This window comes from Salmo salar, chromosome ssa12, assembly GCF_905237065.1.
Source record: "Salmo salar chromosome ssa12, Ssal_v3.1, whole genome shotgun sequence".
NCBI classification, from domain to species: Eukaryota; Metazoa; Chordata; class Actinopteri; order Salmoniformes; family Salmonidae; genus Salmo; species Salmo salar.
This window is the reverse complement of record NC_059453.1, coordinates 96225577-96250363: the sequence shown is the minus strand read 5'-3', so window position 1 is coordinate 96250363 and position 24787 is coordinate 96225577. Positions and strand designations below refer to the sequence as shown.

General features: G+C 41.6%; 1 protein-coding gene across 1 annotated transcript in view; it reads left to right on the top strand.

Annotated features, from left to right (window-relative positions):
- The window catches only part of LOC106566206 (metabotropic glutamate receptor 7), a 396414-nt gene that overhangs the window by 100085 nt on the left and 271542 nt on the right, over nt 1–24787 (top strand). Inside the window, exon 2 of the mRNA XM_045691964.1 lies at nt 23277–23493. Within this exon, the coding sequence (XP_045547920.1) occupies nt 23277–23493 (217 nt within the window). The remainder of the gene's footprint in view (nt 1–23276; nt 23494–24787) is intronic.

Genomic DNA, 24787 nt, shown 5'->3' with positions numbered 1-24787 from the left:
GGGTTGTGCTTACAGCCCAACACCGTGCAGGACGTTTGGCATTTGCCAGAGAACACCAAGATTGGCAAATTCGACCCTGGCGCCATGTGCTCTTCACAGATGAAAGCAGGTTCACACTGAGCACATGTGACAGACGTGACAGTCTGGAGACGCCGTGGAGAACATTCTGCTGCCTGCAACATCCTCCAGCATGACCGGTTTGGCGCTGGGTCAGTCATGGTGTGGTGTGGCATTTCTTTGGGGGGCCGCACAGCCCTCCATGTGCTCGCCAGAGGTAGCCTGACTGCAATTAGGTACCGAGATGAGATCCTCAGACCCCTTGTGAGACCATATGCTGGTGCGGTTGGCCCTGGGTTCCTCCTAATGCAAGACAATGCTAGACCTCATGTGGCTGGAGTGTGTCAGCAGTTCCTGCAAGAGGAAGGCATTGATGCTATGGACTGGCCCGCCCGTTCCCCAGACCTGAATCCAATTGAGCACATCTGGGACATCATGTCTCGCTCCATCCACCAACGCCACGTTGCACCACAGACTGTCCAGGAGTTGGCGGATGCTTTAGTCCAGGTCTGGGAGGAGATCCCTCAGGAGACCATCTGCCACCTCATCAGGAGCATGCCCAGGCATTGTAGAGAGGTCATATAGGCACGTGGAGGCCACACACACTACTGAGCCTCATTTTGACTTGTTTTAATGACATTACATCAAAGTTGGATCAGCCTGTAGTGTGGTTTTCCACTTTAATTTTGAGTATGACTCCAAATCCAGACCTCCATGGGTTGATAAATTGGATTTCCATTGTTTATTTTTGTGTGATTTTGTTGTCAGCACATTCAACTATGTAAAGAAAAAAGTATTTCATAAGATTATTTCTTTCATTCAGATCTAGGATGTGTTGTTTAAGTGTTCCCTTTATTTTTTGGAGCAGTATATAATGGAGAAGTTAACCTTGCGAACCATTCCCTATTTGTGTTTCCAAACACAAACCACCAGGGGGGAATGTCATGACGCGGCCCTTTTTTGCTATAGCTAGTGGCTTCCCCCTCTCTCTCTCTCCTACACCAGGTTCTGTTATCTTAGGTCGTAAATTCCTGGCGTAGCGATGTCCTGTTTGTAGATCATCGTTGCAGTCCCCCTCTGGTGATTGAACTTGGTAGGCTCTCTGAAAGTGGAGCAGTCCACCACAAGGATGGGCAGTTGATGTCCGGTTGGTGATCGCCGTTGCCGTCCCCCTCTAGTGGTTTACCTTGGTAGGTTTCCTGGAAGCTGCGAAGTACCACAGGAATGGCCAGGGGATGTCTTGGTTGGTGATCGCTGTTGCGGTCCCCCCCTCTGGTGGTTTACCTTGGTAGGCTCTCTGACAGCGGGACAGGCCGCCACAAGGATGGGCTGTGGTTGTCCGGATTTGGGATCGCCGTTCCGGACCCGTCGTCTGGTCGTCCAGACTGGATGATCTGGGCAGATGTTAACAATACACACACTCACGAAACATACAGTATATCATTACGTTGTGGCACCAAGAGATGGTTGCATGGGGACTTTGTTTATGGCTCTATCACTTCCTAAGTGACAAAGGAACTGAAACGAAAAGGAATGAAAGCATAAACAAAATATACACAAATATATATAGTTTTCACACCAAAATCATCTAATTGGACGGTATTCTATGTACGTCCAATGTCTTGGCAAAATGACTGGCTTTGTCTCTGATGTCATGTCTAGGGTTTTCCTGCTTGGTGTGTCGCTTCGGCACTATCCTAAGTTGATAACTATATGATAAGTCTACAGCTGTAAGGCACTAGTCTTGGGCAGTCTACAGGGATGACCTATGGACTTCTGGGAAGAAAACTGGTGAGTACTGTAGCTGTAGAGTCAAAGGCCTCAAAGTAAATGTTCAACTTTACTAAGGCTGGTATTTTGCTCGGACCCTTAACCTCTTACATCTAGACGTTCCGCTAGCGGAACACCTGCTCCAATATCCAATGATGGGCGTGGCGCGAAATACAAATTCCTCTAAAATCCGAAAACTTCAATTTTTCAAACATATGACTATTTTACAGCATTTTAAAGACAAGACTCTCATTAACTTCTTTGGGCTAGGGGGCAGTATTTTCACATCCGGATAAAAAACGTACCCGATTTAATCTGGTTTCGACTCCTGCCCAGTAACTAGAATATGCATATAATTATTGGCTTTGGATAGAAAACACCCTAAAGTTTCTAAAACTGTTTGAATGGTGTCTGTGAGTATAACAGAACTCCTATGGCAGGCAAAAACCTGAGAAGGTTTCATGCAGGAAGTGGCCTGTCTGACAAGGTGTTGTTGTTCTTGCTTCTGTGTATTGAAGAGTCAGGATCTTAGCTGTAACGTGACATTTCCTAGGGCTCCAATAGGCTCTCAGAGCCCGGGAAAAACCTGAACGATGACAAGGCAGCCTCAGGCTGAAACACATTATTGCCTTTTCCAAGTGGCCCATCAGAGGACAATGGAATTAGGCGCGTGCCCGATTCGACCCCTTGCAGTATTTTCCTTCGGCTGTTTAGCTAATTGCAGATTCCCGGTCGGAATATTATCGCTTTTTTACGAGAATAATGGCATAAAAATTGATTTTAAACAGCGGTTGACATGCTTCGAAGTACGGTAATGGAATATTTAGAATTTTTTTGTCACGAAATGCGCAATGCGCACGACCGTTATTTACCATTTCGGATAGAGTCTAGAACTCACGAACAAAATGACGCTGTTTGGATATAACGATGGATTATTTGGGACCAAACCAACATTTGTTATTGAAGTAGAAGTCCTGGGAGTGCATTCTGACGAAGAACAGGAAAGGTAAGACCATTTTTGTTATAGTAAATGGGATTTTGGTGAAGGCTAAACTTGCCGGGTGTCTAAATAGCTAGCCCTGTGATGCCGGGCTATCTACTCAGAATATTGCAAAATGTGCTTCATCCGAAAAGCTATTTTAAAATTGGACATATCGAGTGCATAGAGGAGTAATGTATCTATAATTCTTAAAATAATTGTTATGCTTTTTGTGAATGTTTATCGTGAGTAATTTAGTAAATTGTTAGTAAATTCCCCGGAAGTTTGCGGGGGGTATGCTTTTTTTGATATAAATATGAACTTGATTGAACAAAAAATGCATGTTTTGTATAACATAATGTCCTAGGTGTGTCATCTAGGGGCCTGTCTGCTCCTCACTGCTCTCATAGGGGAGTTTACAACTAGATTTGTTTTATGCTCTGGCGGCCTCGTACGGTGTTGCACGTAGTCTCGACCCCCCCCCCCCACCGGCCTCGATAAGGCTCATCATGGGTCTGGGCTACTATTCCCCCCCCCCTTTGTGTCTCGGGACGTCCCACCAGCAGGTGGTGTAGGTATCCGAGGCACAAACGAAAAGGTCGGACCCTATGTACGAGTTGTCAGCGGCCGCGTTGTTATGAGAATGGCTGTAACCTTTCAACCAAATCTCCTGGTGTTTGTGTTTCAAATGCTCAGTGGCTGTCGAGGCCTGTCATTCACCACAGAGTCCGCGTGTGGCAACCTCTTCAGTACCTGCGAACTGAGACGAGGATATCGGTCTGTGATATCGCAGTGTTTTTGCAATGGGAGTCATCGGGTCATTTGCTGGACTGATGCCATTTGTGTCATTGTAAGGGGTGACAGTCCCCCACAAAGCGGAAGGTGTATTATCGGAAGCAGAATATACTCTGCGCATCAATGTTTTTCTTTCTGAGACGGCCGCAGTGCTTGAGGAAATGTCCGAAGGGCAAGAGAAGTTCATCTCAACTACCGTATTGCACGACTGCAAGGAGAAGGGAAGTTGCTCATTCACAGAGACAGCTGGCTCGAAATCATGAAAATAATGGTTAATCAGGTTGGCTGATGGAATATGTCGAGATATCATATCTCCTTGGATCGGATTCTGTACCGAGAGGTTTTCTAAACGTCTTTTTCCCAAGGGGTGCTTTCGACAGATACCCCTCGTGAATGACTGCATTGCAGCTAGCATTAGGGGAAGACAGTGTGGTCAGTGGAGAAGGCCTTATGGCCTGTGATCATACATGGTTGCTTTTCCAATCCATCAATGGGAGTAACCGATCCATCAAGTCTGCTCCAAGTAGCAGGGGTACAGTTTCGAGGCTGGTAACATACACAGGGTGAACGAGTGATACGTCCTGGAAGTGTAGTTTCAGCATGACTCTCAATGTGAGAGGCGAGGTAGTCTGAGCGACCCCTCGAAGTGTAGTGCCACATCATTCCACTTTTAACCAACGTTTAATTGGCTTCAAAGTCCTTTTGAGATCATCAAACAATGTTTGAGAGATGAGAAATATTGCCGCGCCCCAATCAACTAGCCCATGACAAGTTAAGCAGTCCTCCACGACTGTTTCCAGTTATGGGCGTTTAGATTCGTGTTTTGTGGACATATTCCCCACAAAGTGGAGTGGTCGTTCGCAACGACGTGATGTGTCATTTCTGTTCAAGGTGGAAGCAGATCGACTTTTCAGATTTTGATTGGGCTTGGCTTTAATGAAGCGTTTGACCTTTTTCTTCACAACCTTTGTATCAGAGTCTATAGACAAAGTCCCTGGGCTTGTTTCTTGATCAAGCGGGCCCTGGATAGGGTCTCGAGTGAGAGCGGGAGAAATTTGAATTTTAACGTCCTTGCTAAGGGTATTAATTCCTGCGGACCTGGTATCCGGTAATTTCCCGTCTAGTCCTTGTGACTTATTTTTTACCCTTTTCTCAAATTTTTCTCACTTTAGTTCTTCACGTAGTGGAACTTCTGGTGAACATTGGTCTGTGTTTTGATCGTCCTTCAACCCTTTGTTACCCTTGTGCTCTGACACTTTTTGTGGGTTGGGTGCCGGAACGTAGCGAACAGGTTGTTTGTAGCGGCAGTCAAATCAAATCAAAGTTTATTTGTCACGTGCGCCAAATATAACAGGTGTAGATCTTACAGTGAAATGCTTACTTACAGGCTCTAGTCATTTTGATTGCGACGTACTTTACAGTTATTTCCACAGCGGAGGTTATTGGTGGTAGAAACCGTTGTTGTGCGTCATCTCTCGACGCTCCAATATCTGATAATGCACCCTCTAACTGGAGTGAGTGCTCCCGGTCAAACTTCAAAACCGAGTGTTCAGGGCTCTTAGCGTTGTAAACTTTTGATGCCTCAAAAGCTGTGCTTGTAAGCTCTCTGAGTTGTAAGATAGGCAAGCCAATGTGGGCTGCAGGGCCCAAGTAGGTAATGAAGGTGGGATACATGTTCGACAGAAACATTTGTTTGAATGGTAACAGCTCTTCCATTCCTGTTTCAGTGAGTAGGTCAGTGTAAGCTGAACGAAGGCTATGATAGTAATCTTGTGAGTGTTTGTTTGGAGGTTGTTTGATGGTGTTAACCAGTGAGCTATCGTGTTTGCGAGTCACAGAACCACTGAATTATAATTTCAAAGCTGTGGCAAGTTTAGCGTAGTCTTTTAGCACGTGTTGTTGTTGTAGACGAATGAGCCTCGTCACGTGTTTATTCAACTTTCGCTTCAACAGGTAAACCCTGTCAGATCCCGTAGTTTTCGGGTAGCCATCCAATGCGTCCTCTATGTCAGCTAGGAATGTCTCAGTATAGTTTGGCTGACCTGGAACGGGGTCAAAGGTGGGGAAATTCTTGAAGAGTTTGTCAAGGTATTCCGCGCCAAGCGGGCGGAGAGGGTTGGCTTCATCCTGTGGGGAAATTGGGGCCAAATGGCCAAAAGGGAAAGCCAAGCTTTGGCTTTGTTGGCCAAAAACTGAATTTTTATAAACAGACCTGAAAATCAGATCAGTGATTATTTCCCCCCAAAAAATCTATTTTGATAAAATAATTAAATTATTATTGGGTCTTATGCAGTGGTGTAAAGTACTTAAGTAAAAAATACTTTAAAGTACTACTTAAGTAGTTTTGGGGGGGTATCTGTACTTTACCATTTATATTTTTGACAAATTTTATTTTATCTTCACTAAATTCCTAAAGAACATAATGTACTTTCTACTACATACATTTTCCCTGACACCCAAAAGTACATTTCGAATGTTTAGCAGAACAGGAAAATGATCCAATTCACACACTTATCAAGAGAACATCCTTGGTCATCCCTACTACCTCTGATCTGGCAGACTCACTCAACACAAATGCTGCGTTTGTAAATGATGTGTGAGGGTTGGAGTGTTCCCCTGGCTATCTGTAAATAAAATAACATTTAAAAAAATGGTGCCATCTGGTTTGTTTAATATAAGGAATTTGAAGTGATTTATACTTTTATATTTTAGCAATTACATTTACTTTTGATACTTAAGTAGATTTAAAACCAAATACTTTTAGACTTTTACTTAAGAGTGTGCAAAGCTGTCATCGAAAGGTGGATATGTTGAAGAATCTCAAATATAAAATATATTTTGATTTGTTTAACACTTTTTTTTGGTTACTACATGATTCTATATGTGTTATTTCATAGTTTTGATGTCTTCACTATTATTCTACAATGGAGAAAATAATACAAATAAAATAAATACCCTTGAATGAGTAGATGTTCTAAAATATTTGACTGGTACTGTACATTATCATCCATCTTTTTATATTTTTTAATATATGAAAATAATAACTGTATTGTCAATCATCTGATGAATATGCCAATCCCACTATCGATCACTATAGCCTGCATAGTTCTCTGCATTTACATGCGTAAGTCTTTTTGCTCTGCAGACGTGACAAACCAGTGAGTTTAATCCTTACCTACAGTATGTGACATTGTATTTATGTCTAGACAGTCCTGTGTGTCTGGGCTCTGAGAAACCACAGTCCAATACCACTCACTAGACAGTCCTGTGTGTCTGGGCTCTGAGAAACCACAGTCCAATACCACTCACTAGACAGTCCTGTGTGTCTGGGCTCTGAGAAACCACAGTCCAATACCACTCACTAGACAGTCCTGTGTGTCTGGGCTCTGAGAAACCACAGTCCAATACCACTCACTAGACAGTCCTGTGTGTCTGGGCTCTGAAAAACCACAGTCCAATACCACTCAATGATATGTAGTCTGCATAACATCTAACAAGCACGTCTACAGTTTTTTGTAATAGAAAGAGAGGGAAGCGGAGAGAGAGAGGGAAGAGGAGAGAGAGAGGGAAGAAGAGAGAAAGAGGGAGAGAGAGAGAGATAAGGGAGGAAGAGGAGAGAGAGATGGAAGAAGAGAGAAAGAGGGAAGAAGAGAGAAAGAGGGAGGAAGAGAGAAAGAGGGAGGAAGAGTGAAAGAGGGAGAGAGAGAGAGAGAGAGATGAGGAGTGAGGGAGGGAGAGAGGGAGGAAAAGGAGAGAGAGGGAAGAAGAGAGAAAGAGGGAAAGAGAGAGAGAGGGATGAGGAGTGAGGGAGGAAGAGGAGAGAGAGAGAAGAGGAGAGAGGGAAGATGAGAGAGAGGAGAGAGAGAGGGAGGAGAGAGAGGGATGAGGAGGACAGCAGAGAGCAGAGTCTGGTTTGATGATCAGAACAGCAGGGTAGCCCTCCTAGTTCTGATCTAACACCAGCAGCACCACGTCTTTAAAGTTATGTTTAGTTGTTTTAATAAAGGGTCATGGGTGTCTCGCTGAGGGAAGAGTCGATATGGTAATTACTAAGAGCCATATGCAGATTAGCCTTAACTTCTATAGGAGAGAAAGACAATGAGAAAGAGGCTTCTGGGGCCAGAGTTCGACTTGACACATCTAATGAATAAGGTAGAAAGGAGAGGAGAGAGAGAGACAGAGAAGGAACTGCAGCAGTAAGTGGTAGCTTTGGATCAGCCATGTTCTGGTCCTGTTCTGGCCCTGTTCTGGCCCTGTTCTGAACCTGTTCTGGTCCTGTTCTGGTCCTGTTCTGGTCCTGTTCCGGTCCTGTTCCGGCCCTGTTCTGGTCCTGTTCTGGCCCTGTTCCGGCCCTGTTCCGGTTCTGTTCTGGTCCTGTTCTGGTCCTGTTCTGGCCCTGTTCCGGCCCTGTTCTGGCCCTGTTCCGGCCCTGTTCCGGTTCTGTTCTGGTCCTGTTCTGGTCCTGTTCTGGTCCTGTTCTGGTCCTGTTCCGGCCCTGTTCCGGCCCTGTTCCGGTCCTGTTCTGGTCCTGTTCTGGCCCTGTTCCGGTCCTGTTCTGGTCCTGTTCTGGTCCTGTTCCGGCCCTGTTCCGGTCCTGTTCTGGTCCTGTTCTGGTCCTGTTCTGATCCTTTGTTGTACGGAGCCCTCACCACCTGTATCAAGGCTGTCTGTCTAGTCTTGTCATATGGTGCCCTCACCACCTGTATCAAGGCTGTCTGTCTAGTCTTGTCATATGGTGCCCTCACCACCTGTATCAAGGCACTCTGTCTTTTTAATCAAGGGTGTCTCACTAAGGAAAGACCCAGTGAAAGGAAAGGGGAGGTAAAGGGGTGCAGAGAAGGACTTTAATTCCATGATCCAACAGCAGGGTAGTGTTGTGTTTGTCTGCCCCGACCTGGCCTGATGTTCTGATGTATTGAGCTCTAACACCCCCATCTCTTTCATTATGTTTTCGTCCTTTTCATTAAAGCTAGAATCCTTAGGTACTACATACATTTTTGGACTTATAAATTAACAATATATATATATATATATACACCCACTGATTCTTGAAGAATATAACTTGTGAATGCATCATGAGCTTAGTTCAACTGTCGTAAAACCAATCAGAACCCCAAAAAACAAGTTTGTTTTTGACTCCAATGTTTGTAAACAAAGTAAATGTAAACAAACACTGCATAGCCTCATAACATGGTTAAAGCTATAATGTTGTCAGTCATTGCATCCATAGCTCTGTTTAGGAATTAGTCTCAATTAAAACCCTCCTGCTGTACTCCGGGTCGAATTGGACCAATTTACACGTTTTCTCTCTGAAAAATGTTGTTCATTTAATCTGATGGTCATAAGGTTCCATGACTTTGTCCACACAGGGCATTTGTACACACAAAATACATTTTGATGATTTTCATTACATTTTAGGTGTTTTATTTAACTTTTGTACACCTGTGGTGTTCCCGGTCAAAAATGACAGGTCATTAGATATGAATGGGTGACACTACAATTAGTGTATAACATTTTGTTATGCCCATTCATTAGAAGGACACACTTCCTCTCATCAGACCCCCACATGCATGTGTGTTGAAGCACACACACACCTCACTCCCCTTCTTGGCATCCATGGAAACCCCCACGGGAACCTTTCCCCAATAGAATCTTTCCCCCACGGGAACCTTTCCCCAATAGAATCTTTCCCCCACGGGAACCTTTCCCCAATAGAATCTTTCCCCCACGGGAACCTTTCCCCAATAGAATCTTTCCCCTACGGGAACCTTTCCCCAATAGAATCTTTCCCCCACGGGAACCTTTCCCCAATAGAATCTTTCCCCTACGGGAACCTTTCCCCAATAGAATCTTTCCCCCCACTGGAACCTTTCCCCAATAGAATCTTTCCCCCACGGGAACCTTTCCCCAATAGAATCTTTCCCCCCACTGGAACCTTTCCCAATAGAATCTTTCCATTACGGGAACCTTTCCCCAATAGAATCTTTCCCCCCACTGGAACCTTTCCCAATAGAATCTTTCCCCTACGGGAACCTTTCCCCAATAGAATCTTTCCCCCCACTGGAACCTTTCCCAATAGAATCTTTCCATTACGGGAACCTTTCCCCAATAGAATCTTTCCATTACGGGAACCTTTCCCCAATAGAATATTTCCATTATGGGAACCACACCTTTTGGCATTCTCACAAACAACCGCAACATTGTTTCAATAATATATAGAACTTTTCTCGCAGCTCTGGTATGTAAAGCTTTTTTGAGGTCTTGCTCACAATTAATTCTGTGGCAGCACAATGACCAAACAATATACTGTATGTGAGGCTCTTGATCATATCTTTGATCATGACACTGGTGAGGAGGGAGAGAAGCCAGGAAACTGACAGTGAAGATGCATTAGAGGAGGAAGTGGCAGAAGTTGAAGACAACACAGAATATGATCCAGACCAAGAGACAACCGATGTGGAACAATCCAGTGATGAGGAAGAGGGTCCTGCTGAGGTTGTTGTTACATTCCGGGTCAAAGAATGGGAATTTATCCTGGTCTTCACCCCCATCTGAGAGGAGAGGTCTGCTGTCGGCTGAAAATGTAATCAGGATGACCCTGGGGCCAACGAGATACGCCATGTCCCGGGTTGTTGACATTAAATCCTGCCACTATTTAAAAATGTGAAATTATTTAAAAACAAATGTCCTTGTTAAACTTTGACACAAAGTAGTCTGTGATAAGTAGCACAATGTGTTACATCTGAGTATTTGTTATAGTCGAAATAATCCATACATTGTGCTTTTTTTTACTCAGTTGTATGAGCTCAGGTCAACGAGGCCTACAGGCCAGAAATAGCAAATAGAAGTTCAAGACTTGTAATGTTCACAAGAACTTAAGTTGATAAAAAGATCTAACACAACATTAGGTGATCATTTATGTATTATTATGGATTTATAATCAGTTATAATGGGGTGGTCATTTTGGACCGGGAACATAGAATGAATTAACATGAAACGAACACAACAGGAGGGGTAAGGAGTTAAGGGTCATGGGGTGGTTCGCTAAGGGAAGACCGAGTATGTTAATTACTAAAAATCATATGCAGATTAGCCTCAGTTTTTGATTGCAACAGCGTTACATATTGTCCTCTACCCTCGATGGTTTTTGTCAGTTTGTTTTATTCAAATATTTTTTTCAAATATTTCCCCTTCGACATCTGAGTAGCATTACAGGTTAATGATATCAAGCTCAAACTAAAGCATGTAAATGTCACTGCCCAAAAAAACAACAATCAGGTTCCTGATAATTTCAATGTAGCGGTCGCCAATTGTCATTGTGCAACACAATGCAGTAGTTTCTTATTCTGGTCAGATAAACACATGGTCCTTAGAGACGGATCCAGAATCCCAAATACTAAAGAATAATTTATTCTCTCACTAAAAAACAGAGCAGGTGTCCATTTTGTTTACAAGGAATTCAAGGTATTTGTCCTCTGTCCTTGACGTATCATTTTGTTTTATAAATCACTGTTCTCTTCTCAAACCTACTCCTATAAAGCACCTTAACAGTGTTAGAGGTTAATGGTTTATGGTGTCAAGCTCAACTAAAGCAGGAGCATGAAAATGGCACTGCAAATACCAATAATCATGTTCCTGGCTATTTCAAAGTGGCGGTCGCCATTACAAAGACACAATGGTGAATAAGGCAATAGGCCTTATTCAATAAGAAAACACAATGGCAGTGTTGAGAGTACCCCGTTGCTTGTAATTTATACAGTTATACCTATGTTATTATAGCCGCCATCAGTTTAATTAGATAAATAAGTAGAATTATTTTCTGACTTGGGGGCAATGTTATACCTTTATACAGAGCCTTCAGAAAGTATTCATAGCCCTTGACTATTCGCACTTTTTGTTGTGCTACAGCCTGAATTTGAAACGGATTAAATAGGTTTATCTCACCCAGGAAGGAAGCCTGTATCTTTGTATTGACTGGGATGTCTTGATACACCATCCAAAGCCTATTTAATAAACTCACCATTTTTTTTTTTACACATCTACCAATCAGTGCCCTTCTTTGCGAGGCATTGGAAAACCTCCTTGGTCTCTGTAGATGAATCTGTGCTTGAAATTCACTGCTCGACTGAGGGACATTACAGATCATTTTACGTGTTGGTTAGAGAGATGAGACAGTCATTCAAAAAATGATGTTAACCACTATTATTGTACATGGAAATAGCCCATGCAACTTATGTGTCACGCTCGTCGTAAAGATGGGACCAAGGCGCAGCGGGAATGTGTGAACTCATCTTCTTTTATTAAATGAGAAGAAAACGAAACAAACACTTAATCAAAACAACGACGAGAAAACAGTCCTGTGAGACATACAGCTACACATGGAACAACTACCCACAAAAACCCATGAAAAAACACCCCTACTAAATAGGACCTTCAATTAGAGGCAACAAGAAACAGCTGCCTCCAATTGAAGGTCAAACCAATAAACTAAGCATAGAAATAGATAAACTAGACACATACATAGAAATAGACTAACATAGAACATTGCCCAACAAACCCCGAAACACATTAAACAAACACCCCCTGCCACGTCCTGACCAAACTACAATAACAAATAACCTCTTTACTGGTCAGGACGTGACATTATGAGATTTTTTAAATCACATTTTTACTCCTGAACTTATCTATGCTTACCATAACAAAGGGTTTGAATACTTATTGACTCAAGACATTTCAGCTTTACATTTTTTATACTTTTCTAGAATTTTCCATTTTGACATTATTTAGTATTGTGTAGATCAGTTACACAAAATCAAAATTTAATTACTTTTAAATTCAGTCTAAAACACAACAAAATGTTTAAAACGTTAAGGGTGTGTGAATACTTCCTGTACGTCTTCCTTCATGAATCCTGTGACTTGACGATTCTAATACGTAGACGCCTCGAGGATGGAAAACAATGTGTTGTATTGCTTCACAGTTATTGTGTTCAGTTTATCATTGATTTGGAACAGAGCATATTACCACAGGTTTAGAGTACATTCTGTAATTCACTACTGTCATGACGTTGGCCTCTTTTGGTACAATTTTGTGATACTCAGAAGAGACAATATAGCCATATTACCATAAAACTGTTTATATAATAGACTCAGTTTAAGACTTGCCTCATATGGGTGTATGGAATGTATTACTAAGGATAAAGCTTTTGTAAGACATTGAGATGCTATGTACTGATGTAATGTGATAGAATTGTATTTCTGTAACCAAATCTAACTCAGTCATAGGCACGCCCCAGGGACACATACAGGACCAGGCGTCATTTGACCAGCCTGTTCGATGGGCACTATAAAACACTCCCTGATTTACATTTCTCCAGACCAGGCCTACACTCTATGGCCAGAGGTTTGACCATCCAAGTACTCTACTGAAAGTGAACCATACCACGTGGTTAACTTTTAGACTATTGATACCGACAGAATAAGAACAAGTCTTTGATATTAATTATTAGTCTGCAGCTAAGTAAATTATATCATCGAACGCGAAGACCAACGAAACAACCATTCTATGACGACATTAATGAATGTTGCTCTGAAAGATCCATTCTAACCGAGAGAGAGAGAGAGAGAGAGAGAACGCGGACAAAACTCCCCAACAGAACTACTCTCCAACAAGAATCAGAACGACACACTGAGCGTAAATATATATATTGATTGCAATTGTTCCCGAATGAGTGAGCCTTCAATTGTCAATTGTTAATGAACTCTGTGTAAACTTCTCAGCTGACCATTTATGACCCATTGTTCAACAGGCCGACCAGCCTGTTTAGCCCACAAGGGCACATTCCGATACCAATCCTTTGTTGACGATAATTACTGTTTGTATGTTTTTCTGTTAATTACTTAGTGTAGTAAATAAATGATTTTAAGACAATTGATGATTTTAGTAAAGACTGGGTTCGTGCAGATACAACAATTTACGACGTTTTGGAATGAGACTGGACTAGAGGTAAAATACACCATTGAAACTAGAAGATAATCGGCCTATACTATAATAGAATATAATATTATAGTACAGGAAAGTTATATTAGGAAAATTATAACTTTGTAATCTGAATATTCTCCTTGGTGCCCCGATCTCCTAGGTAATTACAATTAAACGATTAATCAGTTTGATCGCGTGATAATAATTACAGGGAGCTAATTGATAAACATATCTTCCGTTTAATGGTACCCAAAGGTTTAGAGTACATTCTGTAATTCACTACACAGAGAGAGACCACATTTAACTTTAAAATGTGTGTGTGTGTGTGTGTGTGTGTGTGTGTGTGTGTGTGTGTGTGTGTGTGTGTGTGTGTGTGTGTGTGTGTGTGTGTGTGTGTGTGTGTGTGTGTGTGTGTGTGTGTGTGTGTGTGTGTGTGTGTTAGGGCTGGGTGATATGGCCAAAATATCATATGACGATATTTAAAAATGTAAGTAATTTGTGTTTTTTAATAATAAAAGTTCTACATTTGCTTTATGAGTAGTGCCTGATCCAACGGTGGCAACACAGGTGATGTCAATGACTCTTTCTCCTTTCTGATTGTTTTACACTGTTCAATTCAACTTTAACCTAAAATAATTTCCTGCATTTCCATACATTTCTGCATTTCCTGCACTCATTTGAGTTAATTTTCACACTGCCACATAGGGTTGCATGATATGGGGCAAAAAACAACTACACCTTGATTTGTCTTGCAATATAGATCAACACACTTGGGTGAACTGTTGGAATCATGGAAATATAATGTTTAAACGAATTATATAGTTAGAATATAAATAATAGTGGGCACTTTGAATACAGTGTTTGACATGACAACGAATGAAAATGCCAGGGAGGAGTTATTGTGACAGGGTAGGAACCAAAGTGATGGTCAGTGTTTCCTAGGGGATCCTATAATCTTTGGATACATTAAATGTTTCTTCATGTAGCCAACATATTTATGCTTCACCAATTTAATGTAGCAAAAGATTATAGGGTCCTATACCAGAACTGGTATCAGGTCATATTAGCTAGCTACATTTGCTCTGACTCAGTACATTTATTAGCTAGCTAGCTAGCCAGCTAACTAACGATTAGCATTAGTGGCTAACATTATTTAGCTAAAACTTCTTAAAACTAAGAAAATCCAAACTAGCTGTTTGCAGATGTAAGAAACATAGACTAATAGTGTAATTATATAACACTTGTGGATTTATATTAAGAAACAAATTGGAAACAACATTAATGTTGTCAACATTGTTGCATATGCTGCATTGACCAGAGGTTGATGCAGGGATAGGACTGTTGTAAGTGTGTCATGTGTGGAGCATTTCATTAAAACAACAACTGTGTAGGCTAGGCCCAGTATTTACGTGTTTTATTTATTTAACAACGCAAGTCAGTTAAGTTAAGAACACATTCTTATTTACGATGACAGCCTACACCAGCCAAACCCTAACGACGCTTGGCCAATTGTGCGCCACCCTATGGGATTCCCAATCACAGCAGGTTGTGATACAGCCTGGAATCGAACCAGGGTCTGTAGTGATGCCTCTAGGACTGAGATGCAGTGCCTTAGGCCGCTGCGCCACTCGGGAGCCCAGTATAGTTTACTTAATAACATTTTATAAAAAGTTGAATAGTAATTTCCCCCTTCCGTCGGCTCACTCTCGTGCCTCACTCCAGTTCTAGCCAGTCACTAGGCTCAGTAGGCTAAATGATGAAGCTTTCAATAGTGGAATTGCAACGTCTTGTTGCCGCCAAGGACCTATCACTAACATTATCATTAGAGACAAGGAAAGAGCGATATTTTAGCTAAATTCGATGGAGTTGTCTTTGACAACGATGGAACTGGCTTGTAAAAAAACCCATGGAGAGAGAGCGAGGAAGGATGATTCAAGTAGCGGTGTAAACTATAAAAAGGTTTGAAGGATGTTACACATGGTAAATCACATTTAATAAACCAAACATTCAAATACCATTATAGAAGGTAAAGTAAAAACCCAAACTGCTCTGTGCATCAATACCGGTGTATACTGTAATAAAATAAGGTACACCGCCCAGCTCTAGTGTTTGTGTGTGTGTCAGACAGAGAACACAAAAACAAGAAACTTCAAGGCCTAAGAGTCAGAGGGTGGAAGGTGAAAGGTTGTTGATTCATGTGGAAGAGAAAGAGAACAGGAAACAAGAATCTTCAAGGAATGAGAGTCAGAGAGTGGAAGGTTGTTGATTCCTGTGGAAGAGAGAGAGCGAGACAGATAACAGGAAACAAGAAACTTCAAGGCCTAAGAGTCAGAGGGTGGAAGGTGGAGGGTTGTTGTTTCCTCATGGCACTGTTGAAATACTTGGTAGACCTCCAATTACACCCAATCAGAGGTCAGAAGTTTTCTATACAGTTCATTCGGAAATTATTCAGACCCCTTGACTTTTCCACATTTTGTTATGTTACAGCCAGATTCTGAAATGGATTAAACAGGTTTTTAGAAATGTTTGCAAATGTATAACAAAAAAAAAACGTAGTATTACATTTACAAAAGTAGTCAGACCCTATACTCAATACTTTGCTGATGGACATTTGACAGCGATTACAGCCTTGAGTCTTCTTGGGTATGACACTACAAGCTTGGCACACCTGTATTTGGGGAGTTTCCCCTATTCTTCTCTGCAGATCTTCTCAAGCTCTGTCAGGTTGGATGGGGAGCGTTGCTGCACAGCTATTTATATCACCCATAGCCATGGTTTACTGCTATAGTATATCACCCATAGCCATTGTTTACTGCTATAGTATATCACCTATAGCCATGGTTTACTACTATAGTATATCACCCATGTCCATGGTTTACTACTATAGTATATCACCTATAGCCATGGTTTACTACTATAGTATATCACCCATGTCCATGGTTTACTACTATAGTATATCACCCATGTCCATGGTTTACTACTATAGTATATCACCCATGTCCATGGTTTACTACTATAGTATATCACCCATAGCCATGGTTTACTACTATAGTATATCACCCATGTCCATGGTTTACTACTATAGTATATCACCCATGTCCATGGTTTACTACTATAGTATATCACCCATGTCCATGGTTTACTACTATAGTATATCACCCATGTCCATGGTTTACTACTATAGTATATCACCCATAGCCATGGTTTACTACTATAGTATATCACCCATGTCCATGGTTTACTGCTATAGTATATCACCCATAGCCATGGTTTACTGCTATAGTATATCACCTATGTCCATGGTTTACTACTATAGTATATCACCCATGTCCATGGTTTACTACTATAGTATATCACCCATGTCCATGGTTTACTACTATAGTATATCACCCATGTCCATGGTTTACTGCTATAGTATATCACCCATAGCCATGGTTTACTGCTATAGTATATCACCCATGTCCATGGTTTACTGCTATAGTATATCACCCATGTCCATGGTTTACTGCTATAGTATATCACCCATGTCCATGGTTTACTGCTATAGTATATCACCCATGTCCATGGTTTACTGCTATAGTATATCACCCATGTCCATGGTTTACTGCTATAGTATATCACCCATGTCCATGGTTTACTGCTATAGTATATCACCCATGTCCATGGTTTACTGCTATAGTATATCACCCACAGCCATTCCTATCTGGTAGTGTTCAGCTGTCATATAATGTTGGACTGAATCGTTTTATGTTTTATGACTGAATGTTTTACTTCTGTTCTTCAGTCGTTTTATGTTTTTTGACTGAATGTTTTACTTCTGTTCTTCATTCGTTTTATTTCTACAATATCATAGCCACGTCCATTCTTCTTCCTCTAATAATGGGCAGTATTTACACATGAACGCTTCTACTCTCCTCCCATTAAATTAAGAAAGATCAAAGGGCTAATTGAAGAAACAGCATGTTGTTGGGATTTACAGCTAAGGGAGCTCTCTCCTGAGAGAGAATTAACAAGGCCAAGGGACCAGACCCAAATGGACATAATGTTGAAGTAATCCCAGACCACTCTCTGATGGAATGTAATTTCAATGAAGAGCAAGGTGTGTCAAACTAATTTAGAAGTTTGAGGGATATCGTACTTTAAAAAAAAAAGTGCTTACGGCACCTGGTATTCTCAGGCGGTCTCCCGTCCCAGTACTAACCAGGCCTGACCCTGAACAGGCGTATTCACTGTGGTATGGCACAAGGAGTCAATATAGCAGGATGAGCCAAAAATGTCGCCGTGCAAGGCATATCGTATCTTATTTTACTGATAACTCTGAACTTCATAAACTGAAATTATTCATTGTGGAAAAACTGTTTGAAATATGCAAAATATTCATGATATATCATTTACTCAATATTAATAACTTTGAGCAGTGACGTTTTGCTGAAGGCAAGGAGATGTCAAAACTTCCAATTATCCCCGGCCATAAAAAAATCTAACTTTCAGTATCTCTGTCAAGCTTGTTTGGAAATCTCTGCCAGAATTGGTTCATGATTGAACTTTGGCTTTTAAAGATGTGTTCACATAGGCAGTTTGAAGTGACTCAAATCCACCTTCGTAGGTGGTTTGAAGAGAGATACAAATCTGTTTCCAGGCCATGTGACTTGTGTATGAACTATAAAAGCTGATTTATTTCCCCTCAAGTGGTTTTTAGACTTTTATTCGGCATATCTTGTTGCTCTGTTGACAGTTTGACAAGAACATCCGGTAGCTACAGTGACGAAAAAAAGTATTTGATCCCCTGCTGATTTTGTACGTTTGCCCACTGACAAAGCAATGATCAGTCTATAATTTTAATGGTAGGTTTATTTGAACAGTGAGAGACAGGATAGCAACAAAAAAATCCAGAAAAACGTATGTCAAAAATGTTATAAAATAATTTCCCTTTTAATGAGGGAAATAAGTGTTTGTTGTTTGACCCCTCTGCAAAACATGACTTAGTACTTGGTGGCAAAACCCTTGTTGGCAATCACAGAGGTCAGACGTTTCTTGTAGTTGGCCACCAGGTTTGGACACATCTCAGGAGGGATTTTGTCCCACTCATATTTGCAGATCTTCTCCAAGTCATTAAGGTTTCGAGGCTGATGTTTGGCAACTCGAACCTTCAGCTCCCTCCACAGATTTTCTATGGGATTAAGGTCTGGAGACTGGCTAGGCCACTCCAGGACCTTAATGTGCTTCTACTTGAGCCACTCCTTTGTTGCCTTGGCCATGTGTTTTGGGTCATTGTCATGCTGGAATACCCATCCACGACCCATTTGCAATGCCCTGGCTGAGGGAAGGAGGTTCTCACCCAAGATTTGACGGTACATGGCCCTGTCCATTGTCCCTTTGATGCGGTGAAGTTGTCCTGTCTCCTTAGCAGAAAAACACCCCCAAAGCATAATGTGTCCACCTCCATGTTTGACGGTGGGGATGGTGTTCTTGGGGTCATAAGCAGCATTCCTCCTCCTCCAAACACGGTGAGTTGAGTTGATGCCAAAGAGCTCCATTTTGGTCTCATCTGACCACAACACTTTCACCCAGTTGTCCTCTGAATCATTCAAATGTTCATTGGCAAACTTCAGACGGGCATGTATATGTGCTTTCTTGAGCAGGGGACCTTGCGGGCGCTGCAGGATTTCAGTCCTTCACGGCGTAGTGTGTTACCAATTGTTTTCTTGGGGACTATGGTCCCAGCTGCCTTGAGATCATTGACAAGATCCTCCCGTGTATTTCTGGGCTGATTCCTCACCGTTCTCATGATCATTGCAACTCCACGAGGTGAGATCTTGCATGGACCCCCAGGCCGAGGGAGATTGACAGTTCTTTTGTGTTTCTTCCATTTGCAAATATTCACACCAACTGTTGTCACCTTCTCACCAAGCTGCTTGGCGATGGTCTTGTAACCCATTCCAGCCTTGTGTAGGTCTACAATCTTGTCCCTTACATCCTTGGAGAGCTATTTGGTCTTGGCCATGGTGGAGAGTTTGGAATCTGATTGATTGATTGCTTCTGTGGACAGGTGTCTTTTATAAAGGTAACAAGCTGAGATTAGGAGCACTCCCTTTAAGAGTGTGCTCCTAATCTCAGCTTGTTACCAGGATAAAATACACATGGGAGCCAGACATCTTTCTGATTGAGAGGGGGTCAAATACTTATTTCCCTCATTAAAATGCAAATCAATTTATACAATTTTTGACATGCATTTTTCAGAATTTTTGTTGTTGTTATTCTGTCTCTCACTGTACAAATAAACCTACCATTAAAATCATAGACTGATCATTTCTTTGTCAGTGGGCAAATGTACAAAATCAGCAGGGGATCAAATACTTTTCCCCCTCACTGTAACTAGCTTGTTAATTGTTTACAAAACAAATAAGTGAATGTGCTAAAAAGCTAAACAGCTACCTAGCTAGCTAGTTGACTGCTGTGGCTAACTAGTTGACTGCTGTGGCTAGCTAGTTGACTGATGTGGCTAGCTAGTTGACTGCTGTGGCTAGCTAGTTAACTAGTGTGGCTAGCTAGTTGACTGCTGTGGCTAGCTAGTTAACTAGTGTGGCTAGCTAGTTGACTGCTGTGGCTAGCTAGCTAGTTAACTAGTGTGGCTAGCTTCTTAACTAGTGTGACTAGCTAGTTGACTGCTGTGGCTAGCTAGTTGACTGCTGTGGCTAGCTAGTTGACTGCTGTGCCTAGCTAGTTGACTGCTGTGGCTAGCTAGCTAACTAGTGTGACTTGCTAGTTGACTGCTGTGGCAAGCTAGTTGACTGCTGTGGCAAGCTAGTTAACTCGTGTGGCTAGATAGTTGACTGCTGTGGCTAGCTAGTTAACTAGTTTGGCTAGCTAGTTGGAGGCTGTGGCTAGCTAGTTGACTGCTGTGACTAGCTATTTTACTAGTGTGGCTAGCTAGTTGACTGCTGTGGCTAGCTAGTCAACTAGTGTGGCTAGCTAGTTGACTGCTGTGGCTAGCTAGTTGACTGCTGTAGCTAGCTAGTTGACTGCTGTGGCTAGCTAGTTAACTCGTGTGGCTAGCTAGTTGACTGCTGTAGCTAGCTAGTTGACTGCTGTGGCTAGCTAGTTAACTCGTGTGGCTAGCTAGTTGACTGCTGTGGCTAGCTAGTTAACTCGTTTGGCTAGCTAGTTGACTGCTGTGGCTAGCTAGTTAACTAGTGTGGCTAGCTAGTTGACTGCTGTGGCTAGCCAAAAATGACTCATTTTGAAAATTGGGGGCATCTTATCCTTTGATGATTTGAAAGTGTTCTTACATTATGATTTTCAACATTCAACAGAACTGGGAAAAGTTCATGGCGGGCATTGTGACGTCACCTTAGGTTGCTATCTAACTTCTGAGGGAAAGGAAGCACGAGCGCCACTACAAATCAGCGTTCACTACTGCGCACACACCCTTCATTACTATCACAACTAGCATAGCTATGTAAGCATATGACTGCTGTCTGATCACACACAAATAACTTGGTCGCTTGGAACTGGCTGTTTGGACAGTCAGTTATATTGCAAAATGGATTTTGAAAAACACAACTGATTTGAGCATTAAGGCCTGCAGTGTGAACATGGCTTTAGAGACCAAGTCATACAGCCAGGGCTATCTAATATAATAACATAATATAGAGTAAAATCTCATGCAAACAAGGACATGCAGAGGACTGTAGACGTGGTTGTTAGATGTTATGCAGACTACATATCATTGAGTGGTATTTGACTGGTTTCTCAGAGCCCAGACACACAGGACTGTCTAGTGAGTGGTATTGGACTGTGGTTTCTCAGAGCCCAGACACACAGGACTGTCTAGACAAAAATGCAATGTCACATACTGTAGGTAAGGATTAAACTCACTGGTTTGTCACGTCTGCAGAGCAAAAAGACTTACGCATATAAATGCAGTGAACTATGCAGGCTATAGTGATCGATAGTGGGATTGGCATATTCATCAGATGATTGACAATACAGTTATTATTTTCATATATTAAAAAAATGTAAGACGATGGATAATGTACAGTACCAGTCAAATATTTTAGAACATCTACTCGTTCAGGGGTATTTCTTTATTTTGACTATTTTCTACATTGTAGAATAATAGTGAAGACATCAAAACTATGAAAAAACACATATGGAATCATGTATTAACCAAAGAAATATATACTTTATATATGAGATTCTTCAAAGTAGCCACCCTTTGCCTTGATGACAGCTTTGGACACTCTTGGCATTCTCTCAACCAGCTTAATGACGTAGTCAACTGAAATGCATTCCAATTAACAGGTGTGCCTTTTTAAAAGTTAAATAGTGGAATTTCTTTCATTCTTAATGTGTTTGAGCCAATCAGTTGTGTTGTGACAACGTAGGGTTGGTATACAGAAGATAGACCTATTTGATAAAAGACCAAGTCCATATTATGGCAAGTACGGCTCAAATAAGCAAAGAGAAATGACAGTTCATTATTATTTTAAGACATGAAGGTCAGTCAATCCGGACAATTTCAAGAACTTTGAAAGTTTCTTCAAGTGCAGTCTCAAAAACCATCAAGCACTAAAATGAAACTGGCTCTTATGAGGACTGCCACAGGAAAGGAAGACCTAGAGTTACATCTGCTGCAGAGGATAGTTACCAGCCTCAGAAATTTTAGCCCAAATAAATACTTCACAGAGTTCAAGTAACAGACACATCACAAAATGAACTGTTCAGAGGAGACTGCGTGAATCAAGCCTTCATGGTCGAATTGCTGCAAAGAAACCAGTACTAAAGAACACCAATAAAACGCAGAGACTTGCTTGGACCAAGAAACACAAGCAATGGGTATTAGACAGGGGAAAATCTTGGATTTTTGGTTCCAACCGCCGTGTCCTTGTGAGACGCAGAGTTGGTGAGCGGATGATCTCCGCATGTGTGGTTCCCACCATGAAGCTGGTGACACTGCCAGTGATTTATTTAGAATTCAATCAGCATTCTGCAGCGATACGCCATCACATCTGATTTCCGCTTAGTGGTACTATCATTTGTTTTTCAACAAGAAATTGACCCAACACACCTTCAGGCTGTGTAAGGGCTACTTGACCAAGAGGGAGAGTGATGGGGTTTTGCGTCAGATTACCTGGCCTCCACAATCACCCGACCTCATCCCAATTCAGATGGTCTGAGATGAGTTGGACTGCGGAGTGAAAGAAAAAAAGCAAACAACAAGTGCCCAGCATATGTGGGAACTCCTTAAAGACTGTTGGAAAAGCGTTCCAGGTGAAGCTGGTTGAGATAATGCCAAGAGTGTGCAAAGCTGTCATCAATGCTACTTTGAAGAATCAAAAATATAAAATATATTTTGTTTTGTTTAACACTTTTTTGGTTACTACATGATCCCATATGTGTTATTTTATAGTTGTGATGTCTTCAATATTATTTTACAATGTAGAAAATAGTAAAAATAAAGAAAAGCCCTTGAATGAGTAGGTGTGTCCAAAATTTCGACTGGTACTGTGTGACAAGTGCAGTCCTATTGCTGACTGCCATCTGTCCAGGATATTGTATTCCACCTTGTGGAGCAAGCTGTTACACATCAGAGTACTACTATATCCACTTTACATTCCCCAACCCGAGAAAACAGCCGTGATTGGCATTATGATGTCCTCTCCAACTTAACCCTTCTTCCCTCTCTCCTCAGATTCCTCAGATCAGCTATGCCTCCACGGCCCCGGAGCTGAGCGATGACCGACGATATGACTTCTTCTCTCGCGTGGTGCCTCCGGACTCTTTTCAAGCCCAAGCCATGGTGGACATAGTCAAGGCCATGGGCTGGAACTACATATCTACCGTAGCATCAGAAGGATCCTATGGAGAGAAGGGAGTGGATGCCTTCCATCAGCTGTCCAGAGAATCAGGTGAGTCTCAAAGTGACCTATCTGGGGAATGTTCTCTAATGTTATCTTATGTTATCTTATGTTCTCTAATGTTCTCTAATGTTCTCTAATGTTCTATAATGTTCTCTAATGTTCTATAATGTTCTATAATGTTATCGTATGTTCTCTAATGTTATCTTACGCTATCTTACGTTATCTTACGTTCTCTAATGTGCTCTAATGTTATCTTATGTTATCTTATGCTATCTTATGTTATCTAATGTTATCTTATGTTCTCTAATGTTCTCTAATGTTCTCTAATGTTATCTTATGTTAACTAATGTTCTCTAATGTTCTCAAATGTGCATATTGAAAGGGTGTAAAGTGTATTCACTTATGATATGATTAAATGGTCAATTCATTTAAATTATCCTCAAGTGGAATGACATGATATGGTAACCACTGTGGGCTACAAGTTAGAAACGACACAGTTCATTTGGAAGATATGTACGTACTTGGAGTTTGGTGTGGTAAACCTTGTATGTACATCATATATACTAGAATGGTTAAACATATAGACTTACTGTACTATAATGTCAACTAAACAATTTCACTCTAGCTTTAGGAAGACATTGACCTTCACACTGACCTCTTTGTTCATTAGCCAAGACAGCTAATCAACTGTTTTGGATAGTGATTTTAGAGATTCCCATAACAATGGTAATCAAATAGACAATACAACAATATCTGGTTGACAAAATAAGAGTCTATAAGATTGTCTTCTGTAGGTACCAGTTGGGAGGCTCTTGAAGCCCTAGCAGCCATCTGGCCGCGACGACACCCTCACTGAGATGCCTCACGGTTTGACAGTTGGCTTTAGTCTTGCCCTGTCAGATAGTATTGGTGACTTTGAGTGATGGAGTGTTGTGTACATAGGGTCCCGAGATCAAGCCCCGGGTCAGGAAGACAGGAAAGGAACTTACTCTGCTATATTTCCACTAGAAGAACTTTAGGCTGCAGCAATATTCTAGTTTATAACCCAACAAGACATTGAGATGGACAGCGTGCTATTTTTTTTATATATTTTTTTATTTAACTTGGCAAGTCAGTTAAGAACAAATTCTTATTTACAATGACGGCCTACACCGGCCAAACCCGGACGACGCTGGCACAATTGTGCGCCGCCCTATGGGACTCCCAATCACGGCCGGTTGTGATACAGCCTGCTAAAGTCTGCTGGTTAAAGAACCTGTAATTGTAATGTGATGCACATGCAATGCATTTGATTAATGTGTCATTTTGTTGCCTAGAGTTTGCTCTGCGGTGCAGTTTGACA